Source organism: Solanum stenotomum, chromosome 10 (assembly GCF_019186545.1).
Source record: "Solanum stenotomum isolate F172 chromosome 10, ASM1918654v1, whole genome shotgun sequence".
Taxonomy (NCBI): Eukaryota; Viridiplantae; Streptophyta; class Magnoliopsida; order Solanales; family Solanaceae; genus Solanum; species Solanum stenotomum.
The window spans coordinates 24,354,028-24,375,740 of record NC_064291.1 but is presented as its reverse complement, the minus strand read 5'-3'; the positions used below and the strand labels follow the sequence as shown (position 1 = coordinate 24,375,740).

Sequence of the window (21,713 nt, the reverse complement as noted above, 5' to 3'; positions counted from 1 at the left end):
GGATATTTTTGTATTTACATAGATAATCCCATGGTATTAAATTCAATGTATTACTAATACCACCAAATGGAAGGTATTAGTAATACATCCTATAATACCATGTAGGGTGTATAACTAATTTGTGGATTAGTTATACTTAGGCCCAAAAATTCTATCAAACATAGTACTAAATAATACCATCAATAATATATGGATTATTTCTCCTAATACTTCATACCAAACGACCCCTTAAGGTGTTAGCTTATGACTTGGTTATTTTTCTGTTATAATCAGTTCGGGGATTGAGAATTTTTCTATCTAGGTGGTAGAGTAGGTGTCGCACGTCCCCGTGAATTGGATCGTAATAGCAATCGCATACTCAAATTTGTCACTGATTCGGGATGAATTATAACTCACTAAAAAATAAATTGTTCTTTTTTCGTAATCTTATTATTAGTTATTGATGGAGTAATTTGGTAGATAAATATTAGTGGAAATTCATAAATGATAGGTGCTCTTTATAAAATATAAAAGTTTGAATAATTTTTTAACTTTTATAAATTCTCAAATATTAAAACTTGACCCAAATATTGATTTTTTAATATTTGAAAATTAAGTATATTTGGCCAAAGATATTTACCAAGTAATGATAAGTTATATGCCCAACACCATTTCCAAAGCTTTATTTAAGTTTTTAAAAATATATATATTTGTGGTCAAATGAATCCTAAATATAATGATTGGAATTGAAATGAAATGAAATGAAAGTATGAAGTAGTTGTAAAAAATAACAAGGATTCCACTCATCCTTATCTACAAAGGAAGAGAAAGGATATAGTGTATCCGTTGTTTTCAGTTATAAGTTTATTATAACTGCCCCACCCCTTACCTGCCACAACGTTCAACTATTGGACCCCACACAATAAGACGTAAAAGTTTGATACTTTTTCATCTCGAATTAATTCTAATTTTGTTTCCAAAAAAATTAATAGAGTAGTAACTAGTTTAGCTAAAAAAGATATCTTCATTTATAATTGTAATATTTAATAAATATCTTTTAATTCTCTAGAAAATCTTATAATTTAGAAATTATATCGCATACTTATTTTTTTTTAAATAAACATAAAATAAAATGAAACAATAATTGAAATGGGACCTGAAAGCAGAGGTAGATCTAGAAGGTAGAAAAAATAAATAAATGATAATTATAAGATATTTCTAAAAAATGATTATCTTCTACAAAACTGAAAGCATAATATTATATTATGTCCAATTAAATAAAGACACAGAAAGACAGAAAGCATAATAAAAAAAATGAGAAAATGAAAATAAACAAGTGAGAAAATGAAAATAAATTTGAATAAAAGAAAATAGACAAGTTGAGATTGGGGGGCCTACAGATTTGTACACGTTAGTAAAGTCTCTGTCGGCAAGGGAGAAGTGTAACTGTCGTCACTCTTTGGTTCAACTTACATTTTTGTTGTTTTTCCACGTTGCTGGAGCTGTTAATATGGCTGGCCACTCCATTCGAACTAACTCATACAGACTTTAAAATTATACGGATCAGGTCAGGCTAATCTATTTTTGGTGTGGGCCAGAAAATGATTGATTCAGCCCACAAATACATGGGTTACAGGCTAGTCCTTTTTTAAAAAATATATAATTTTTAAATTAAATTATAATTTAAAAATATTATCATAAATATCGATAAAACAATATTGCATGGTGTTAAGCAAATCCACAAATAAAATTATCTTTATAATATTTATTAAGTTTAATTTCAAGCAAAAGCATAAATAACTAAATAGAAATATTAACCTAATTGTTTTTCAATGATCATAATAAAACACAAAAACTATGACAACATTCCATAGGTTACGGCCTATGTAGTGATTCCCTAGAAATTTTAGGATAATTTTATTTTATGTAGTACATATTTTATAAACATAATTTATATTTAAATTGTAATATTTCAAACTTTTAACAGATTTTGAGTTTAGACTCTTGTTATTTTTAATACTCTATTTTATTTTTATTTTTAATTAAATTTTTTTTAGCCCACGGACCGGCCCTATCCATATTTCTCAAGCCCCACAATCGGTAGGCTTATTCAAGTCCGGCTAAAAAATCCTTTTTCTTAAATGGGCTCCAAAAATCACAGGTTAAGCCTAGCCCATATTGACAACTATACACGTTACCAACACTGATTCGTCTTGTCACCACATACAGCCACAATTATATTTATTCATATTAACTTAATTTGTGATGCAATGCACATATTAAGAAAAAATAGAGATAAGCGTTAAAAACACACCTAAATTTTTTATTTTTTTTAGTTTCATATCTAAATTATTAAAAATGTGAGTTTCATACTTAAATCATCACTTACTAATTTGACAAATGGCATTTCTCTTTTTTATTACACTCTCAGCATAGTGTGTAATACATTCTTTCTTTTATTTCAAAATAATATTTTCACATCACACTCCACCTGGACCAAACATTCTTTCATGACGAAAAATAAATAAATTATTAGTATTATTTAAAGCTAAAGATATAAGTATTAGTATTTCCTAAAAAATATTATAAAACAAAATAATATCTAAATTATTATTTTTATTTTATAATTTTAAAAATAAATAATTATATTATCCAAACCGGATCTTAAAAATTATTTTATTTTTTATTTTATAATTTAAAAACATAATAAAGTCTAAATTATTATTTGAAGGGACGGGGGAGATGAAGGAAGAACTTTTTTTTAAAAACTTTTATAAAAGAATTTTTTAAGAAAAAAAACAATTTGGGATGGGGGAAGTACTTTTATAACTTTTTTTAGGGAATAGTAATACTTTAATTTTTAACTTTAACTAATAGTAATAATTTATTTATTTTTTTAAGAAATAATGTTTTGTCCATGTAGAGTGTGACGTGATAATTTTTTTAAAATAAAAGAGAGTATATTACACACACTATAATAAGAGAGTAATAAAAAAAATATGTGTTTCTTAAACTAATAAGTGATAGTTTAGGTATAACTCACACTCTCAATAATTTAGACATGAAACTTAAAAAAAAGAAGATAATTTAATATATTTTTAACCCTTATCTCTAATCGATAAACAATCTTAATTTTATCTCCATAAAGGAAGTACTCTTAAAACTCTTTCAAGGAAGTGACCTAATTTCAACATATTTCATTTGTTATGTCGCTATGAGAAGAATACAAAGAGATGTGTGTTATGAAATTACACCCGAAGAGAAATCTCGGAAATTATCCCTAAAAATGAACATAGAAAGTAAAAAAAAGTATAGATCTTTTTTTATCATAGCAGAGAAAATGTACTATTATCCAAGATAACAACGTGGACAATTTTACTTACTTTTCCCGTATCAATTAATTTATTGCAATTTGCACACACCCTTTATTTATTTTCACACCTTAAATCACGTCAACAATTCAATAATAGTGATATGCGTGGAACTTGATAATCCACAAATGTTCTCGTCTTTAATAATAATCAATAAATCTTGGTGAATGAGACATAAGTTATGTTAAATTAGGTCTTAGGCCTAACTTACACCCCAAAAGCTAGCTCAAAGAGAGGAGGATTGTCCAAGCCTTATAAGGAGTCCACCCATCTATAAATCTTGGTGAATGAGACATAAGTTATGTTAAATTAGGTCTTAGGCCTAACTTACACCCCAAAAGCTAGCTCAAAGAGAGGAGGATTGTCCAAGCCTTATAAGGAGTCCACCCATCTCATTAACCACCGATGTGGGACTTTTGTCATTCTTTAACAAGTTATATATTAATGGAGTGCTCAAACAAACATTAATTATTTTACTCATTTTCTTCCCTTCCCCCACCAGCTAATTATTTAAATTTCGAAAGTCTTTTGACGATTGATTTCGTATTAGTTTGCCTTCAAAAACTTAATCAAAAGCTAATTAACGAGGATAGGTAGAGTGGATTTTTTTTTACTTTCTACTCTCATTGTTCCTTTTTAGTAGTCATATTGCGCTAAATTAGATTACATTCATTCGATATTTAAAATAAATTTTTAGATATTCAAATATTTGATGGAAAGTATTATAAATTGCAACTTTTTTCATATTAATATGATGAAAAAATACATCTTAAAATGTTAGACAAAATTCATATCATTTGACTCTAAAAAAAAAATATGACAACTAAAAAGAAAGAGGACTATTATCTAGCTCTTCCAAATTAAACAAAGAGATAAGTACTAATTACATTTCAATTTTAAGTTACACATAGATATTTTCTATCTCTGAATTGAAATCATTAGAAGTTCAACCTTAATATTCTCTCTCTATCTCCCTATCCCGATATCGAGATCGTGAAAGAAAGAGTTTAATTAATGAAAATGGGATGACCTAGCTAGGTGTTAACTAATTTGTATTAACAAATACGTATAGTAATAACTTTGCAGTAAAACATAATCAATAAAATCTAAAGCATGTAATCAAAACCATAAATTAATAACATAAGTAGAAATTAATGACTATAAACAAAACAGAACATGTAACAACAATATGAACAGACAAAATAGAACGATTTTACTCATCAGTGTGTCCTTAAGGAAATTATTCCTCCAGAGGTTTATAAGAATGGATCCTCCCAAGATAGAACGATTTTACTCACTAGTGTATCGATACGAAAATAATGGTGTCAGCGAGTCACTCAATGGGAGCAAAGGACACGATTTAATTCTGCAGAAAAAAGAGAAGAAGTTCAGAAATATCGTAGTAAAAGTCTGAGGAATTGCAGCTATTTATAGCCAAGAAGTATTGTTTCTGAAAGTTTACAACCTTTTAGAACAATCACAAAGATATGTCCGTTCCTGAAAGTTTTCAATCTTTCAGAACAGACATAAAAACGATGGAATTTTTAAAATAAAATGGGAAAAACGTAAACCAAATCGCACGGTCGTTTTGAGTTGTCCATTTAATGATTAATTAAATAAATAATTAAAGAAAATTTTGTCCAAAAATAATCTCTCGATTAATCATTTTTCAAAGACAAAGCTGTAGCCGAAGCCAAGTCAAATGAGAAATGACGACGTGAGGGTGATGAGTCCACAATTTGGACTCATTTAGGGCTTCATTTCAATAGAATTAGTGTCCTCAAATGCACATTTTGTCTCAATAACTGATGTAAATCCTTAAGTTTCAGGTATTTGGAGTTTGAGGCAAAGCATGGACACTACTTGGAAAAAAAGAACAAAACGGCTGAAAAGACGAAGAAAAGAAGGTCTGAGGATCGCCTAATGCATTAGGCGAATAGCCGAATGGCCTTAACCTCGCCCAAAGTTCCAGCATGCTGAGCCCTGAAGGAAAAGATCAAGTTGGCGATGAAAGGGAGCAATCGGCGCATCGTCGAATAGTTCCGTGAAGCAGTACTATATCGCCCAATGATCCAGAACGTGAAGATGCTGAAGGCAAAAGCTGAAAGACGATGAAGCAGACCAAAGAACGGATTGCCCAGTGCATCGGCGATCCCGACTAACTGCATCGAATGATCCTTCGCAGCACATATTTTTACAACTATAAATACTAGTTTGAATTTTTATCTTAGTATGCAATTTCAGTGACAACATTTTGTTTTCTAAGTTTTCAAGTAGAGAACATTTTGCTTAGCTTTTGAAGATTTGAAGACTTCCAATTCCAAGAAATTGGAAGTGGGTGTTGAAGATTCTTCATCTTAGACTCGATTGAAGTGACTATAAATCATACCCAGTTGATGTTACTTCGATTTGGTATCATTTTCTTACTTTTTTCTATGTCTAGCTAAAATCCCAATTCTTGGGGTGTGATTTTGTGAATATGGGTTAAATTTCCTGTTGGGTATTGCTTATTGTTAGTCTATTTGTTGTTTAAATGTGATTTTATTTAGTAGTTGTGTTTGAACTTAATGGGATTGTAGTTGCAAATACGATTCCATCTTAATGTTTTTGGCTTGCTCGAGAGAGAGAGGTTTTAAAACTAAGACTACTAAATCGATAACCGGTGGTTATTGGGTTGTCGTGGGTTCAGCTCGAAAGAGTGAATCCTAGGCCTTTTCCCACACATTCAGCTCGAGAGAGTGAATGGGCTAAGGCGAAGGTTGTGCTTAATTGCGGCAACTCGGTGTTTGAGAGAAACCTAGTTGATTCGGGGTAAGTTGCTCGAGAGAGAATTTGCCCCTACTAAAGTCTAGCCTAGTTACAAATGTTCAGCAATTGACTATCAATAGCATTTACCCGATTGTATAGTTTATCCCATATTCCTATCACATCCCAAGAATCTCATCTCCCTAATTTGCATCTTCTCGCTATTTTTGTTCATTAATTTAATACAAACCCCCCATTGATAATTGACATTCGTGTCAACCCCTTAATTTATTATGTTTTTTACTCGATAATGTTTTTAGCTATGGTCAACTCTAGCATATTGGCGCTTAACTATTAATTCTCAGAAACAACTTCCTTGGGATTGACCCCAACCCATTCGGTTGGGTTATATTACTATTGTATGATCGTAGACACTTGAATTGGAAGTTGTGTCTTGATTACACAAACATCAAAATGACGCCATTGCCGGGGAGTGGTGTTACTTAAGAGATTTTAGTAGAGTCGAATTTTTCTTTTGTTAGTCGTAGTTTACTCACTTAACTTTCAATTTTGTGTTTTTCTTATGTGTGTGCTTTACAACAGAAGAGGTGAGTCTATTAAGCAGAACTCGCGAGTAAATGGAGTTCCCTATATTAGAAGTAATGATGTTCAGGGATCGCATCCTAACCTTCAAACAATTGGAAGGTGAACGGATCCATGAGACATGGACAAGGTTTAATGAACTGATAACTCAATGCCCAACTCATGAAATTCCCGATATAGTCCTCCTTGACTGTTTCTACAGAAGTCTTGGTCCTGGAAATAAGGTTTTGGTAGATCAACTCATTTCGGGTGGAATTGCAAAACAACCATATGCGATAGCAATCCAACTGCTTGATCACATGGCTGAGAAAAACCAAGAATTACAGAAGGACTTCTTGTTGGCCACACTGGTGACTCAGATGGATGAGTTGGCCAAAAAGATAGTGGAGGTCGAAGTCCTCTGCAAAAGGAAGGATAAATACATCCTTCTTCATGAGCGAAGTAGGCCTAAGGACAATGAGAGAAAACGTGTCGAAGGAATGCTCTCAATCATTCTCCACAAGGTAAATGAGCATGATAGAGTGTTGGACGAGATGAAGGAGAACATCGAGGTGATGAAACGGATGATTGGTTCTCATTCTAGATCTGTCCAGCTGCTTGAGACCCTTATGGGTCATGCATTTCCTCACCTCTACTTGCAACAGGGGGGTTGCCTAGTGATACTATGGCTAACCCCAAAATTGGAGTTTGAGTGTTGACTTATGTCATGCCACGACGTTAACTAAGGTGTTGTTTGGGAGGCAACCCAAAACCCCTTAAAATGCTTTATTTTTGTCTTTGTAAATAATGGTGTGTTGATTGTGCAGGTTTGAGTGTGGAAAGTGTTTGAAAAGTGCAGGTTGGCGAGCGAATGTTCTAGTCGACACATCGGCAAAGAGGTCGGCGTGCCCGAGTTGACCCGCCATTTGGCTCAACACAATTTTAACTTGGAGCCTGTAAAACTCGGTGAGCCTAGGAGTAACTTGGCGATTCGCCAACTAGGTCGGCGATCCCGATGTTGCCCGCCGTTTGAATCCCCAAGCAACTGAAGGTCCTGTAAAAGTCAGCGGGGTAAGTAACCACTCGGCGGATCACCGAGTGGATCGTCGAGTGCGACTAACGTCGCCGAATGGACACGAACTGAACGGTTATTAAGGGCAAAAGGTTTTAAAGTTTCAAACTCATCACTTTCCCTCGCTTTCAAACTTTGCAAACTCACACCAAGTTAGTATTTTCAATATTTTTACATTTCATAAGTATTTTGATTGTTGATTGGTGCTCGAAATTGGGATTTCATTGCCGCCTAGCATTTCAAAGTACTTTAATCGGCATAAAGGTTGGTTTTCTGAACCCCGAGTTTACTTTCAAAAATTTGGTACTCATTTGCAATGATCAATTGTATTGTCGTGTGCTGGGCCTCTCTGATAGGAATAGAATGCTTAAATGTCAGTTTTAATTTAATAATATTGCCCATATTGTTTTAATCGTCCAATGCTCGTTAATTTGTGCCTTAAATTGAGTTAAATTTTGTGGTCAATCCTTCGCCTTGCTAAGGCTGCCTCTCTGGGTTGCATCTTAAAGGAAACCAGGATAAATTTGGGGATGATCATTGCTTCAGAGATTCTCATGCGTGCAAAGTAGCGCCAGACCTCACTTCATTTCTCGGTATTGATCACCGAGCTGTGCAGACGAGCTTGGGTGCCTAGAGATGCCAAGAAAGATGTGGAAGTGATTCCCACATCCTCTACTGATATCTGGAGGATCGAGGCAGAATATTTAAAGGACCAAGCTGAACAGAAGAAGAAGGCAACCCCAGTGGATTCTTCCTCGGTTATAGACACAGACTTATCACCTGCAGAGGCATCTTTACCTACTCCGAACCCTGGGATTTTAGGTACTCCTTGTGTTGTATTTTCTGATGCCCCTAGTTCTTTTGTTGATGTACTGCCTCCTAGACCTGCTGTTGTTGCTGTCTCCCAGACTCCGATTCACCCAGGCGTCATTACTTCGAATGGGATAGTTTGCCTATTCTGCGGATCGTAGGACAGTCAGGCTTGAGACCTCTATTCCTGACATGATTCAGGCTGCTTTGACTGATGTTGTGACACCATTGAGCGTTGCCATTGATACCCTTGTGGCAAGGATAACGGTGTGTGAGCATAGTCAAGGAGCCACCGAGGAGGTGACGACTTTAAAAACTGCCATTGCTGAGCTGAGGAAAGATGTGGACTACCTGAAGTCCACTGATATGTCCATCGTCTTTGGAATAATGAAGATTCCAAATGTGCCCGAGATGCCTCCAACTACCGCCGGACATGAGGATAGAATGGAGCAGACAACCGATCCTGAGTCAGAGGCAGAGACTGATGAGGAGATACTTGAGGAGACTAAGGGAGCTGCAGATGAGAACCTGATCGAGGCTGAAGCAACCATGATAGATGCGGTTGTGCAGGTTTCCCTGGCAAATACACCGTTTGCTATCTCTAGTGGAGCTGGCTCTTCTGAGGTGACTCCGGGTACTGAGACCCAAGTCCAGACCGATACACCGGGTACTGATGCCGAGATAGATGGAGCGATTGCTTAGACATGATCCCCGCTTTACCTCCCTCTCTGTCTTTATTTTTTTTCACTTTTGGATATGTTTATTTGCATTTGAGGACAAATATTTTTCATTTGTGGTGGGGTGGGGCCCACCTTTGTGCATATCTATTTTGTTTATCTATTTGAGCCTTGTGCTAAATTTGTGTTACACTGCTTTTTGTGGAAGGTTTGAGCTTGTGGCTTCTTGCTTTTAATTGAAAATAATTTTTGACCCTTTCGAAAAAAATCTGCCACCTCTTGTATGTGTTGAATGTGGCTGTTTTTTTGCAAATTCGAGTATCGGTTATGATCAATACCGATGACTTGAATAGTACTCATAATCGAACAAACATGAATGTGCATCTACGATGAGGCCAAATGAATTTGCATAGAGAATATGTGAACTCTTTGCATCTCGTTGTGACTAGCCAATCATCGAATCGAGTCTCTTGTGATGATCGTTGCACACTAGCGAAAGTGTGGTGTCTTGTTTGACCTTGGTGTCAATGCCTTGTGTGATGAGCTTACTGTGAACCATGCATGATAACACCTAGAATTTTCCCCGTTGGTCCGGTCGACTAAGTAAGACTATCTCTTGATATGATCTTAGCCAACTTCGAAGAGTGTGAGCCAATTTGGCATATACCTCTTTTGTGGCCTACCTTGTGAGTGTGTGAACATCTTTTGAACACCCCTTGAGCCTTACCTTTCTTTGGAAGAACATGACCTCTCTTAATCCACTACCTATAATTCTCTTGGTTTGTGGTTGATTGAATAGCCAACTTTGGCCAAAAGCCTAAGTTGGGGGTGTGGTGAAAAGAGAAGGCAAGTCAAGAAGTGCAAGAAAAGTCTCCTTTAACCCATGATTTTGAGAAAAATGAAACCCCTCCATACAAAAAAAAAAAAGAGAAGAGAAAAGAAACGAATGAAAAAGAAAAAGTCATTGAATAAAGTACAAAAGAAATGGGGTTTCCGAACAATCCATGGAAAGTGAATAATGGAATGACTTATGAGCACTAAAGAAAATGATGAAAGAAGAGGAAAGGAAGTGTTGTGAGCACCACATTTCATGAGAATGAAAGTCACTGAGCCTAAATGATCATACCTTTGCCCTCAGCCCCATTACAAGCCTTGAAAAGACCCTTTTGATCTTGAGTGAGCTGAAGCAAGTGTCGATTGGAAAATACGGGCAAACCTATAGGTGAAGTCATACATTATGTTTATCTTTGTGAGTGTGAGCATTGCATTTGATTCCAAAACTTTAAATTGTTGAACCATTGTATGTGAATATGGAATCATTCTTTGTGTGAGGGCATTTGAACACTTTAGTTGAGCTTGAACTTGCATTTGAAGCAAGTATGGTGAGCTTGAGATTCTTTGATCATGGTGTGTCACAACTTGAAACTTTGAGTGCACATTTGATCTTCGCACGAGTAAATTGAGTCTTGTGTGTGCATTCATGATTGAGTCTTGTGTAGCACTGTTCGAGACATCCTTTTTGAACTACCAAACTTGAGTTTTACTCGAGGACAGGCAAAAGATTAAGTTGCGGGTGTTAATGAGTCCACAATTTGGACTCATTTAGGGTTTCATTTTAATAGAATTAGTGTCCTCAAATGCATATTTTGTCTCAGTAACTGATGTAAACCCTTAAGTTTCAGGTATTTGGAGTTTGAGGCAAAACATGGACACTACTTGGCAAAGAGGAACAAAATGGCTGAAAAGACGAAGAAAAGAAGGCTTGAGGATCACCTAATGCATTAGGCAAATAGCCGAATGGCCTTAACCTCGCCCAAAGTTCCAGTGTGTTGTGCCCTGAAGGAAAAGATCAAGTTGGCGATGAAAGGGAGCAGTCAACGCGTCGCCGAACAGTTCCGCGAAGTAGTACTATATTACCCAGTGATCTAGAATGCGAAGATGTTGAAGGCAAAAGCTGAAAGGCGATAAAGCAGACCAAAGGGCGGATCACCGAGTGCATCAGCGATCCCGACTAACTGCGCCGAGTGATCCTTCGCATCACATTTTTTTACAACTATAACTACTAGTTTGAATTTTTATCTTATTATGCAATTTCAGAGAGAACATTTTATTTTCTAAGTTTTCAAGTAAAGAACATTTTGTTTAGCTTTTGAAGATTTGAAAACTTCCAATTCCAAGAAATTGGAAGTGAATGTTGAAGATTCTTCATCTTTGACTCGATTGAAGTGAATATAAATCATACCCAGTTGATGTTACTTCGATTTGGTATCATTTTCTTCCTTATTTCTATGTCTAGCTAAAACTCCAATTCTTGGGGTGTGATTTTGTGAATATGGGTTAAATTTCCTGTTAGGTATTGCTTATTGTTAGTCTATTTGCTGTTTAAATGTGATTTCGTTTAGTAGTTATGTTTGAACTTAATGGGATTGTAGTTGCAAATACGATTTCATCTTAGTGTTTTTGGCTTGCTCGAGAGAGAGGTCTTAAAACTAAGACTACTAAATCGATAGCCGGTGGTTATTGGGTCGTTGTGGGTTTAGCTCGAGAGAGTGAATCCTAAGCCTTTTCCTACACATTCAGCTCGAGAGAGTGAATGGGCTAAGGCGGAGTCTGTGCTTAATTGCGGTAACTCGGTGTTCGAGAGAAATCGAGTTGATTCAGGGTAAGTTGCTCAAGAGAGAATTTGCCCCATTAAAGTCTAGCCTAGTTACAAATGTTCAGCAATTGACTATCAATAACATTTACCCAATTGTGTAGTTTATTCCATATTCCTATACGTCTCCCTAATTCGCATCTTCTTATTTTCGTTGTTTTTATTCATTAATTGAATACAAACCTCCCATTGATAATTGACATTCGTGTCAACCCCTTAATTTATTATATTTTTACTCGATAATGTTTTTAGCTATGGTTAACTCTAGCATATTCACGCTTAACTTTTAATTCTCAGAAACCGCTCCTTTGGGACTCGACCCCAACCCATTTGGTTGGGTTATATTACTATTGTACGATCGTAGACACTTGAATTGGAAGTTGTGTCTTGATTACGCAAACATTAGAGGGCCCCCTCTTTCCAACGTAACCCATGTAACAGTATAAGTGTTTCCTTATTTAAACGCTTGAACTTTTCTTTCCATTACCAATGAGGGAGAATTGCTTTTTACTAAAGCAAAAGGGAACTTTTCATATGACATCCTTTCATTTTCCCTCCATTTCTCATTCATTCTTACTATATACCCAACAATCTCCCACATGAATGGGGAATTACTATAACATAAAGAAAGGCACAAACGAGTGTATACTTTACAAGCAAGGATCAATTGCATCTGGATAAGTAGTTTTCCCTTTGAACTTTCCGTAGTCAACAAATGACGGATATACTAGGTCAATCGGTAGATTTGATATCTTTAAACCGTCGAATTTTGATGTATACCTACACAACCATATGTACACAATCAACCACTTATCGTTAATAGTTCTTAAGGGTTGTGTTTATTTCAGCCATAAACACCTGCTGGTTTCGTAAGTGTATAGAGAAAACTTTTTTACAATAACTCTCTTTGAAGCGGCTTACATTTTACACTGGTATAGGTTATTGCTAGCTGTGTTATCGTGTAGATACACTATTTGGTCAAATCTACCAAACTTAGTAAATCATTAGAAAACATTAAGCTTTATTAACTCGTTAACAAGCCTTAATAGTTTATCCTTGTTCCTAAACATTGTCTTCATCATGATTCATGAGAATGAATTGACGTGTTTGATAATGTTGAACCATCAGTCACAACTTTGTTTGATCTCCTTGATATGGAGTGAATTATATTTGCGGGGTTATTTAATTTAGTGGTGAAAATTTTACTGTCGAATGGGGGTAAGAGTGGCAGACCAACCATATTAGCCATCGGAAATAAAATATTATGACTTTAGGATTATCTTGCACAAGAGATTCTAGAGAACCTAAATTATTGTCATAACTGAATTTGTATATCAATTTTATTTTTTGAGATAATTTACTTGTTTATAATTTTATTCAATAAATTTAATTATTAATATTCAATCTAAGATTTAGATTAAACACCATCATGCTTCAATCATAAATTGATTTTACTAAAATATATGTATCCATTAATCTACCAAAATGCAAACAAATAAATAGATAAAATTTCACTTAGTGGAAACAAATCAACTACAATCATTTTATTTACGTTCAATGACATGTCCTTATAATAATAATAAAAAATTGTACATTTAGGATGACAAATTTATAATTGAAAAAAATAATTATTGTACATTTAGGATGACGAATTTTATAATTAAAAAAAAATTATTGTACATTTAGGATGACAAATTTTAGTGTTACTTTTCGATATGTTAAAAAAATCTTCTTTTTTCTTATATTTTCATCGTGTTTCGCAGACGCTTTGAAATTCGATTATCCCTATTTATGTCAAATTTTTTTTGGGATAAAGTTCTTTTTATTAGAAAAAAATATAATTTGAAAAAAAGATTTAATAGTTCTCTTAACATATTATAAATGGTTCTTTCATTTATTGAATAAAAAATGCCTTTAATTTATTAGAAATAAAGCAAATTTGAACTATTTCTAGTAGGTTAAGGAGATTTTTATTCAATAAATCGAAAAAAAAATCATTTTGAATCATTTCTAATACGATGATGTCAATTTTGATTTTTTGTTTATCTAAAAGTAATTTAATTCAGATGGCATAAATTCAAAATCTATGATTAAAAATGGAAGAGACGTTACAACTCCACTTAATTTAAATTATCCTATCACTTATTTTTATAGTAATTATTTTTCCCTTTTCATAAATATAACAAAAAAGAAGAAGAGCATATTAGATAATAATGACAAGTAGGGTAATATAGTCATTGTCCTTGAAAAGGCCCCAACAATACTTTAGTTTTTTTCACTCTTCCTCCAAACTTGGTCCCCAAAATGTGCCACCTATATCCACTTTGCTTGTTTACCGTCTCTTTCTCTTTCTCTTTCTCTTTCAATTCAATTTCCCCTTTCACCTCTTTCCTGTTTGTGCATTTAAACAAGTCGACAAAATAAAAGCAACACATAATAGACACACTATTCCCACGCAATCATGTACTAGTTGCAAAAGGGAACCACCCCATTTCCCCTACAACGGTTACTATAAATTTTTCTTGAAACTAACCAAGCCAATATCGAAAAGATTGAATTTTTAGATGGATTTTCATTCATTTTTGACATCTTTAGCAACTTCTTTTATTTTATTTGTGATTTTGATGTTTCTATTCACATGGCTTTCAAGAAAATCAGGGAATGCTGAGGTTTATTATCCGAATCGGATCTTAAAAGGTATGAATCCGGTTGAAGGTGGGTACATGACCCGGAACCCCTTTGCTTGGATGAGGGAAGCTATTTCATCATCTGAAACTGATATAATCAACATGTCTGGAGTTGATACTGCTGTCTATTTTGTTTTCCTTGCCACTGGTAAAATTCTTTTTCCTTTTCTCTTTTAATTTATGCTACATTTTAAACAATATTATATGTTTTTTTTTTAAAAAAAAAACTACAAACAACAAGCAAGAGTAAGTTATCTTCGTCTCTTCCAGCAAAAAGTTACTAAAGTTTCATTTTTAGTAATTTAGGGTCTCAAAGTTCAAATCTTAAGTATTACATTTTTATTTTTCAAATTCCAATCCTGCATTCAAATGGGGTGACCTTTGTGGTATGTCCTAGAAGAAGTCGGTACCAGACACTAAATGGTTGTCTAGTTTTTTCTTTTTTTTTTGTAAATTTTAGCATTCAGTTATTTTTGTGGGGGAGAGAGAGTTTGGTAGGAAGCATAATGAGGAAAGTAAATGGTTGCCTCAAAGCAAATCAACCAATTCAACCAGTTTTTTAGGATCTTCTTTTCTTACAAACAAGGGTTTTTGTTGAAAAGTACGGAGGATTTAAAAAAAATTGGGAAAAAAATATGTAACTTATCATATCCTTAAGGGGCTGTTTCGTATGAGTGATAAACAGATAAAAATTTTGAGATAAAATAAGGCTACGTTTGATTAGGAATATTAATTAGTGTTGGGATTATTTATCTCACTATTTATACTACCATGATGGAATAAGTTATTCCGACCCTTCGGGGTGGCCCAGTGGTTTGAGCTTGGGACTTCCATGTTGGAGGTCTCAAGTTCGAAACCCCTTGCCAGCGAAAGCAAGGGGTTTGCCTTCTGGGTCGAGCACGTCGCACCAGGCTTGCCTAGTGCGGGTTACCTCTCCTATGTGGTTTGCGAGCTATTGCATAGGAGCGGGGGTTTTACCCTGTGCGCACCCAAAGGGTAGCGGCTGCGGATTTCCCTTGTCATCAAAAAAAAAAAAAAGTTATTCCGTAAATATAATGGGATAACTGATCTCATGGGATCACTTTGTGTTATCCCATCCTCATACCAAGTGCAAAGAATATTTACATAATAGGTTAAGAATTATTTCTATCCATATCCTTTATTTAATCATTTTATGCACCCGTATACACTTTGACCGACCCTGTCTTGCTGCAACATCTGCACACATTTATCATTTATCATTTATGCTACTACCTAAATATGATGCGAGTGTATACAAGTTAAACACGAAAAGGAAAATGGATAACCTTAACTAAGTAAATTACTTTTAGGTTTTCTAATACTAATAGTGGTGCTATTTCAATTTGTTACCATCCCCCGTCTTTTTTTTTCTGTCTCTAATTTATTGTTGTTACCAAGTGTATTATTCGAATTCATTGTTGTTTTACTCAATGATAGATTATGGTTCAATTTTAAAGAAAATTTTTGGAAAGTTCTTTTTGGAATAATTGGCGTTTGGATTAGGATTAGGATTTACAAAAATGGTATTTGAAAATCTTTTCAGTATGTAGGTGAGAAGTCTACTTTGATTACAAGAGGAAAATTTTCTAGAAATGTTTTCCAACATTTGGTTCTTCAAAATGGTTTTAAAAAATAATTTCTAACAAAAACCAAACAGCTCGCCCATGATAAGCAAGACAGGAACAGAGAAAATATAAGCAATTGAAAAAAAAAATCAAAGGATATTTCAAGAATAATTTTTTTTTTGTCTATGTTATATTGAAAAAAGAGTAATAGACGATGATACTAAATCAAGTAATAAACTAATAAAAAATCATCCCTAGCAATATAAAACTACTAATAGTTGGAATAGTGGACAAATACAATTAAGAAAATAAGGAACAAGAAAATTATATGATGACTATATAATTGATTTCCTTTAAAATTATTGATTTTATTATTGGGTATACTATATTGAGAAATAAAATTACAGAAGATGTTATAGATAAGAGATAAAACACAATGTGATGTCTCGAAGTTAGGGATTTCGAACTTAGATACAAGTTCATCCATAAGTTAATGGATTGTGTGAATGATATAATTAATGGTAGGTAGACCAGAATTGACCTATGAAGGTTTTGGGAAAAATGAATCTAAGTGTTGTGTATAAGCAACAAGTTGATTTCCAACTAGTCATTTAAATGTTTTAAGTAAATTCTCTAAGTAAGTTGCTCAATTTACGGATTAAAATTAAAAAATAATGAGCGAAATAAATGGAAAAGAGAGTTTAATCAACACAATTGTAACACTAAATTGAGGAGTTCGTTGTAGTAGTACAAGCAACTATAACCTTTAACTAATGAAATGTCCTCTGAGCTTGTAATATATGATTCTCAGTTTTTTCAAATTTTGCTTGCTTCCTTCATTGAAATCCAAAGTAGTCCATTTTCAAAAGTCGTAGCCAAGTTGTTGAAACCTCAAATGTGAGTTCATTCGCATTAGGTAAACTGAACTGGAGAGTGTAAAGAAATTCTTGTATAACACCATTTATCCTTTCAGCATTGGGAATATTTGTCTTCTCGGGCATTGTTCTACTGCCTGTACTTCTACCAGTCGCTGCAACCGATCATACTATAAGGGCAGTCATTACCACCAGCAAGGGGACTTTCAATGAACTTGATAAGTTATCTATGGGGCAAGTTGGCGTAAGTTCTTTTGACTTTTCCTTAACACTATATATATATATATATATATATATATATATAGCCTTCATTGGCCTAATTTGACAATGCAACACTATTTAGACAATGGTCTATTTTATGGGCATCCTATGTTTTCCCCTCCATTTTCTTTTTTTCTCTATCGTTACCATGTAGGCTGTTATTTACAAGAAGCAAAAAAGGATTTTGATTTGTTGTACATAATCTGTGCATTCACTGTTACTTTATTTTTCTTCATTTCGTTGCCACTGCATGAATTCTGATTTTTGTCCATTGGTGTTGCAGAATTCAGGTGCGAGGTTGTGGGCATTTATAGTTGCCACATATTGGGTTTCCATTGTTTCTTACTTCTTTCTGTGGAAAGCATACAAGCATGTTGCAGAACTGAGAGCTAAAGCTCTTATGTCTCCAGAAGTTAGAGCCGATCAATTTGCTATTCTTGTCAGGGATATTCCTTCTGTATCTGAGGGTCAAAGTAAAAAAGAGCAGATAGATTCATACTTTAGTGCAATCTACCCTGAAACATTTTATCGATCAATGGTGGTGACAGACAATAAGAAGGTAATATCTTAGATCTCTGTATTGTTTAAGTATTCTTCCACTATGGATAGTTGCATTACTTACATATGCTCATTTTACAAAATGTAGCATAAATTTCAAATCTCTTGTAGCTTTAAAGTGTCTGATTTTTATCAGGTGAACAAAATTTATGAAGAGTTAGAAGGGTATAAAAAGAAGCTTGAACGTGCTGAAGCCATCTATGCAGAGTCAAAGAACACAAATCCTGATGCACTAAAACCCTCGCATAAAACTGGTTTCCTTGGAATTATCGGTGAAAAGGTGGATTCAATTGAATTCTATAATGATAAGATTAAGGAGTTGATCGAAAAGCTAGAAGCCGAACAAAAGTTGACTCTCAAAGAGAAACAACAATCATCTGCACTTGTCTTTTTCAACAGCAGGGTGGCTGCAGCTTCAGCATCACAGAATTTACATGCCCCAATAGTTGACACATGGACTGTTATGGATGCTCCAGAACCCCGACAGTTGATTTGGACTAATCTTTCAAAAAAGTTTTATGAGAGAATAATTCGCCAGTATGTTGTGTATGTTGTTGTGTTTCTGACCATATTCTTTTACATAATTCCGATTGGGTTCATTTCTGCATTGACAACTTTAGACAATTTGGTGAAGATGCTCCCTTTTTTGAAACCGGTTGTTAAGCTGGAGGTCATCAAGACAGTGCTAGAAGCATATTTACCTCAACTTGCACTTATCATATTTTTGGCTTTGTTGCCAAAGTTTCTTCTGTTTCTATCCAAAGCAGAGGGCATCCCATCAGAAAGCCACGCAACAAGAGCTGCTTCAGGGAAATATTTTTATTTCACTGTGCTGAATGTATTTATTGGTGTTACTCTGGGTGGAACTCTATTCACTTCCTTCAAGAGCATCGAGCATGATCCCAACTCTATTTTTGGTGTGTTGGCAAAAAGCCTTCCACAGAATGCAACTTTCTTCTTGACTTTTGTGGCTTTGAAGTAAGTCCGGAGCTCACTTTCACTCTTCTTTTTTATCTCGCAACTTTCTTCTTGATCTTGTGCCTGTGAAGTAAGTCTAGCATGCTTTCTCTTTAATTTTTTCAGCTTATCTTTTTTTATAATGGTATGTTGTCGGTGATGTCTGCTGTTTGTTTGGTTTCTAACTTAAGAGCTGGGAAATGTTAGGACTTGAACTAAGTGTGGCACAGGTCAACTGTTCTCTTTTCAACCAGTTCTCCTAAGCTATCATACTTTGTGTCTTTTGCTTGTGTAAATGAATTTCCCTTTAGATGGTCCCTGAGTTATTATTTTTATCAAGTGTCAGTTCATAAGGGTCATAGCTAGTAATTAATGAGAAAATACTAATGCTCCTTCTAATCTTATTAACGGATGGTTGAAGTTATTCTCTTTGCTCAACTCAAGGTGTTTTATGGTCCTGAATGTTAATTTCTTGGTAGTTTCTGTTCTGCTTCTCCATATGATAAAGTAGGGTAGAAGAGAAAGGAACATCATCTTTTTGTTTAAGGAAATAGTCTTAACGATTTTGCTTATTCATTGATGTCAGATTCTTTGTCGGCTATGGGCTGGAACTGTCTAGAATAGTTCCTCTAATCATATTCCATCTCAAGAAGAAGTATTTGTGCAAAACTGAAGCTGAGATAAAGGAGGCTTGGGCTCCTGGCGATCTAGGCTATGCAACTCGATTTCCCAATGATATGCTGATTATGACGATTGTCCTATGCTATTCCGTCATAGCTCCAATAATTATTCCGTTTGGTGTGGCATACTTCGGTCTAGGGTGGCTTCTTCTCCGGAATCAGGTGACTATTACTCCCACTGTAAAGACCACAAGTTTTATGAAGGGACTTTTTGTATGTGCCAAAAGTTCTTCGTACTTGTATTGGCAATTTAGTGTTTATATAATCAAAATGTGATTTTCTTTTTGTTTCCAAACAGGCACTCAAAGTGTATGTTCCGTCATTCGAGAGCTACGGAAGAATGTGGCCCCATATTTACACGCGCATGATAGCTACCTTGATTTTGTATCAAGTTACCATGTTAGGTTACTTTGGTGTTAAAAAGTTCAAGCCTACTCCAGTTCTTTTTCCACTTCCAATAATCTCCTTGATCTTTGCTTTCATTTGTCAGAAGAAATTCCGTCGGTTCTTTATATCTCCAGCCCTTGAGGTTGTTTCCCACGAACTAAAGGAAGTCCCGAACATGGAAATTGTGTACAGATCTTTCATTCCACCATGCTTAAGTGCGGGAAAACCCGATGAGCATCAATTTGAGGACGCGTTATCTCATGTGTCCAAACCAGGGTCTTCTTCAGTATGATTTGCAAGAATCTCTTTTATTTGTTGTAGATTTTGTGATACTTAGTTGGTGTGTGTTGATAGTTTGTTGTACCTAGGATTTTAGCTTGTGTTGAATACTTTATTGGATAGTTGCTCTATGTGCATAGTTTGTGTGCTCAAAGTTAGATTGTTGTGTTATTTCTGTAATGATAATAGTATGAATTGCTTTGATTTGTAAGCACTTAGGGTGTGTTTGGTATGAAGGAGTTACTAGAAAATGTTTTCTTGGAAAACAAGTAGATTTTTGACTTATTTTCTCATGTTTGGTTGGTGAATAGAAAATATTTTCTGGAAAGATTTTTAGTATTTGGTTTATGAATGAAAAATATTTTTGAGAAAAAATATCTTTTATTTTTATTAGAGTAGAAAATAACTTTTGAAATTGAAAATATTTTTTAAAATCAAATTTCAATTTTACTATAGTGAGGACATATATGCTCTATTCTTTGGACGGCAGGACTACTAATGTCTCAAAAGTATGACGGAGGGTATCTGCATACTATTTACGATAGTTCAAGGTTATATTTGTCATTTTTGCCTATAAATTAAAATTGAGATAAACGCAAAGTCACACCTAAAATATTATTTTTTTTAGTTTCATACCTAAACTATTGGAAGTGTGAGTTTCATACATAAGCTATCACTTATTAGTTTAAGAAATACATCTTAAAGGTGTGTAATACACTTTATCTTTTATTTGCTAAAAGGGAAAAAGGCATAGATTTCCCCCTGAACTTGTATCAAAAAGTCAGTTACATGCTTAAACTATCATGACGACCCATTATACATCTTTACTACTTAAAAGTGAATTTAATACCACCCTGAGATGTGTAACACCACTCTCACAGTATGTGGTGTATTACACTCGCTGTCACATCAGCGATACGTCAGCGCCATGTCAGAATATATAATTTTTTTATATCCTTTTTGTTATTTTCTTTATTAATTAACTTTTCTTTTGCTACCTATATTTTACACTAATTAATTAGAACTAATTAATTTCTAATTAATTAGTGAAATTCTCTAATAATTATATCTTCTTCAGAGCAAAATTGCAAAGAAGAAACTTTCTACGGTGGCAGCGAAGAATACTTTTTAAAATTCAAAGTTGATTTGTATAGTGAAAGAATTTCTTCCGTTTCAAAATGAATCACAAGAAGACTGCTTACGTTTCTTGACCATGAAATCGAGCTTTCAATTACAAATATTTTTCAGATCTGGACATTATTTTTTTTTTCTATGTCCTTCATGGAGGTTTCTTAAAAGATATGAATAATAGGAAAATAATTTTCTTCCCCTTTTCAATTGATCACCTATCTTGTTTACTAAAAAAATCTCACCATAGCTCCACGACCAAAACCCCCCCAAAATTCTGCCCCGCCAATGACTTGAACAAACACAAATTAAAACCCACAAATCATAAGTCACCTAGTACTGTTTTGATTTCTTGCTGGGAGGTTTATGGGTAAAAAAAGTGGTGTTTTTGAAGTAACTTGTTACTACATTGCTTCTTGTTACTGA

At 34.3% G+C, this 21,713-nt stretch overlaps 1 protein-coding gene across 1 annotated transcript; it reads left to right on the top strand.

The window, feature by feature from the left end:
• Positions 1-14,252: 14,252 nt before the first annotated feature.
• LOC125842245 (CSC1-like protein ERD4) lies at positions 14,253-20,478 on the top strand. Its single transcript, XM_049521504.1, has 6 exons — positions 14,253-14,724; positions 17,136-17,281; positions 17,582-17,857; positions 17,993-18,834; positions 19,400-19,655; positions 19,792-20,478. The coding sequence occupies exons 1-6, from the start codon at positions 14,454-14,456 to the stop codon at positions 20,170-20,172; spliced, it is 2,172 nt and encodes a 723-aa protein (XP_049377461.1). The 5' UTR covers positions 14,253-14,453; the 3' UTR covers positions 20,173-20,478.
• Positions 20,479-21,713: the final 1,235 nt, after the last annotated feature.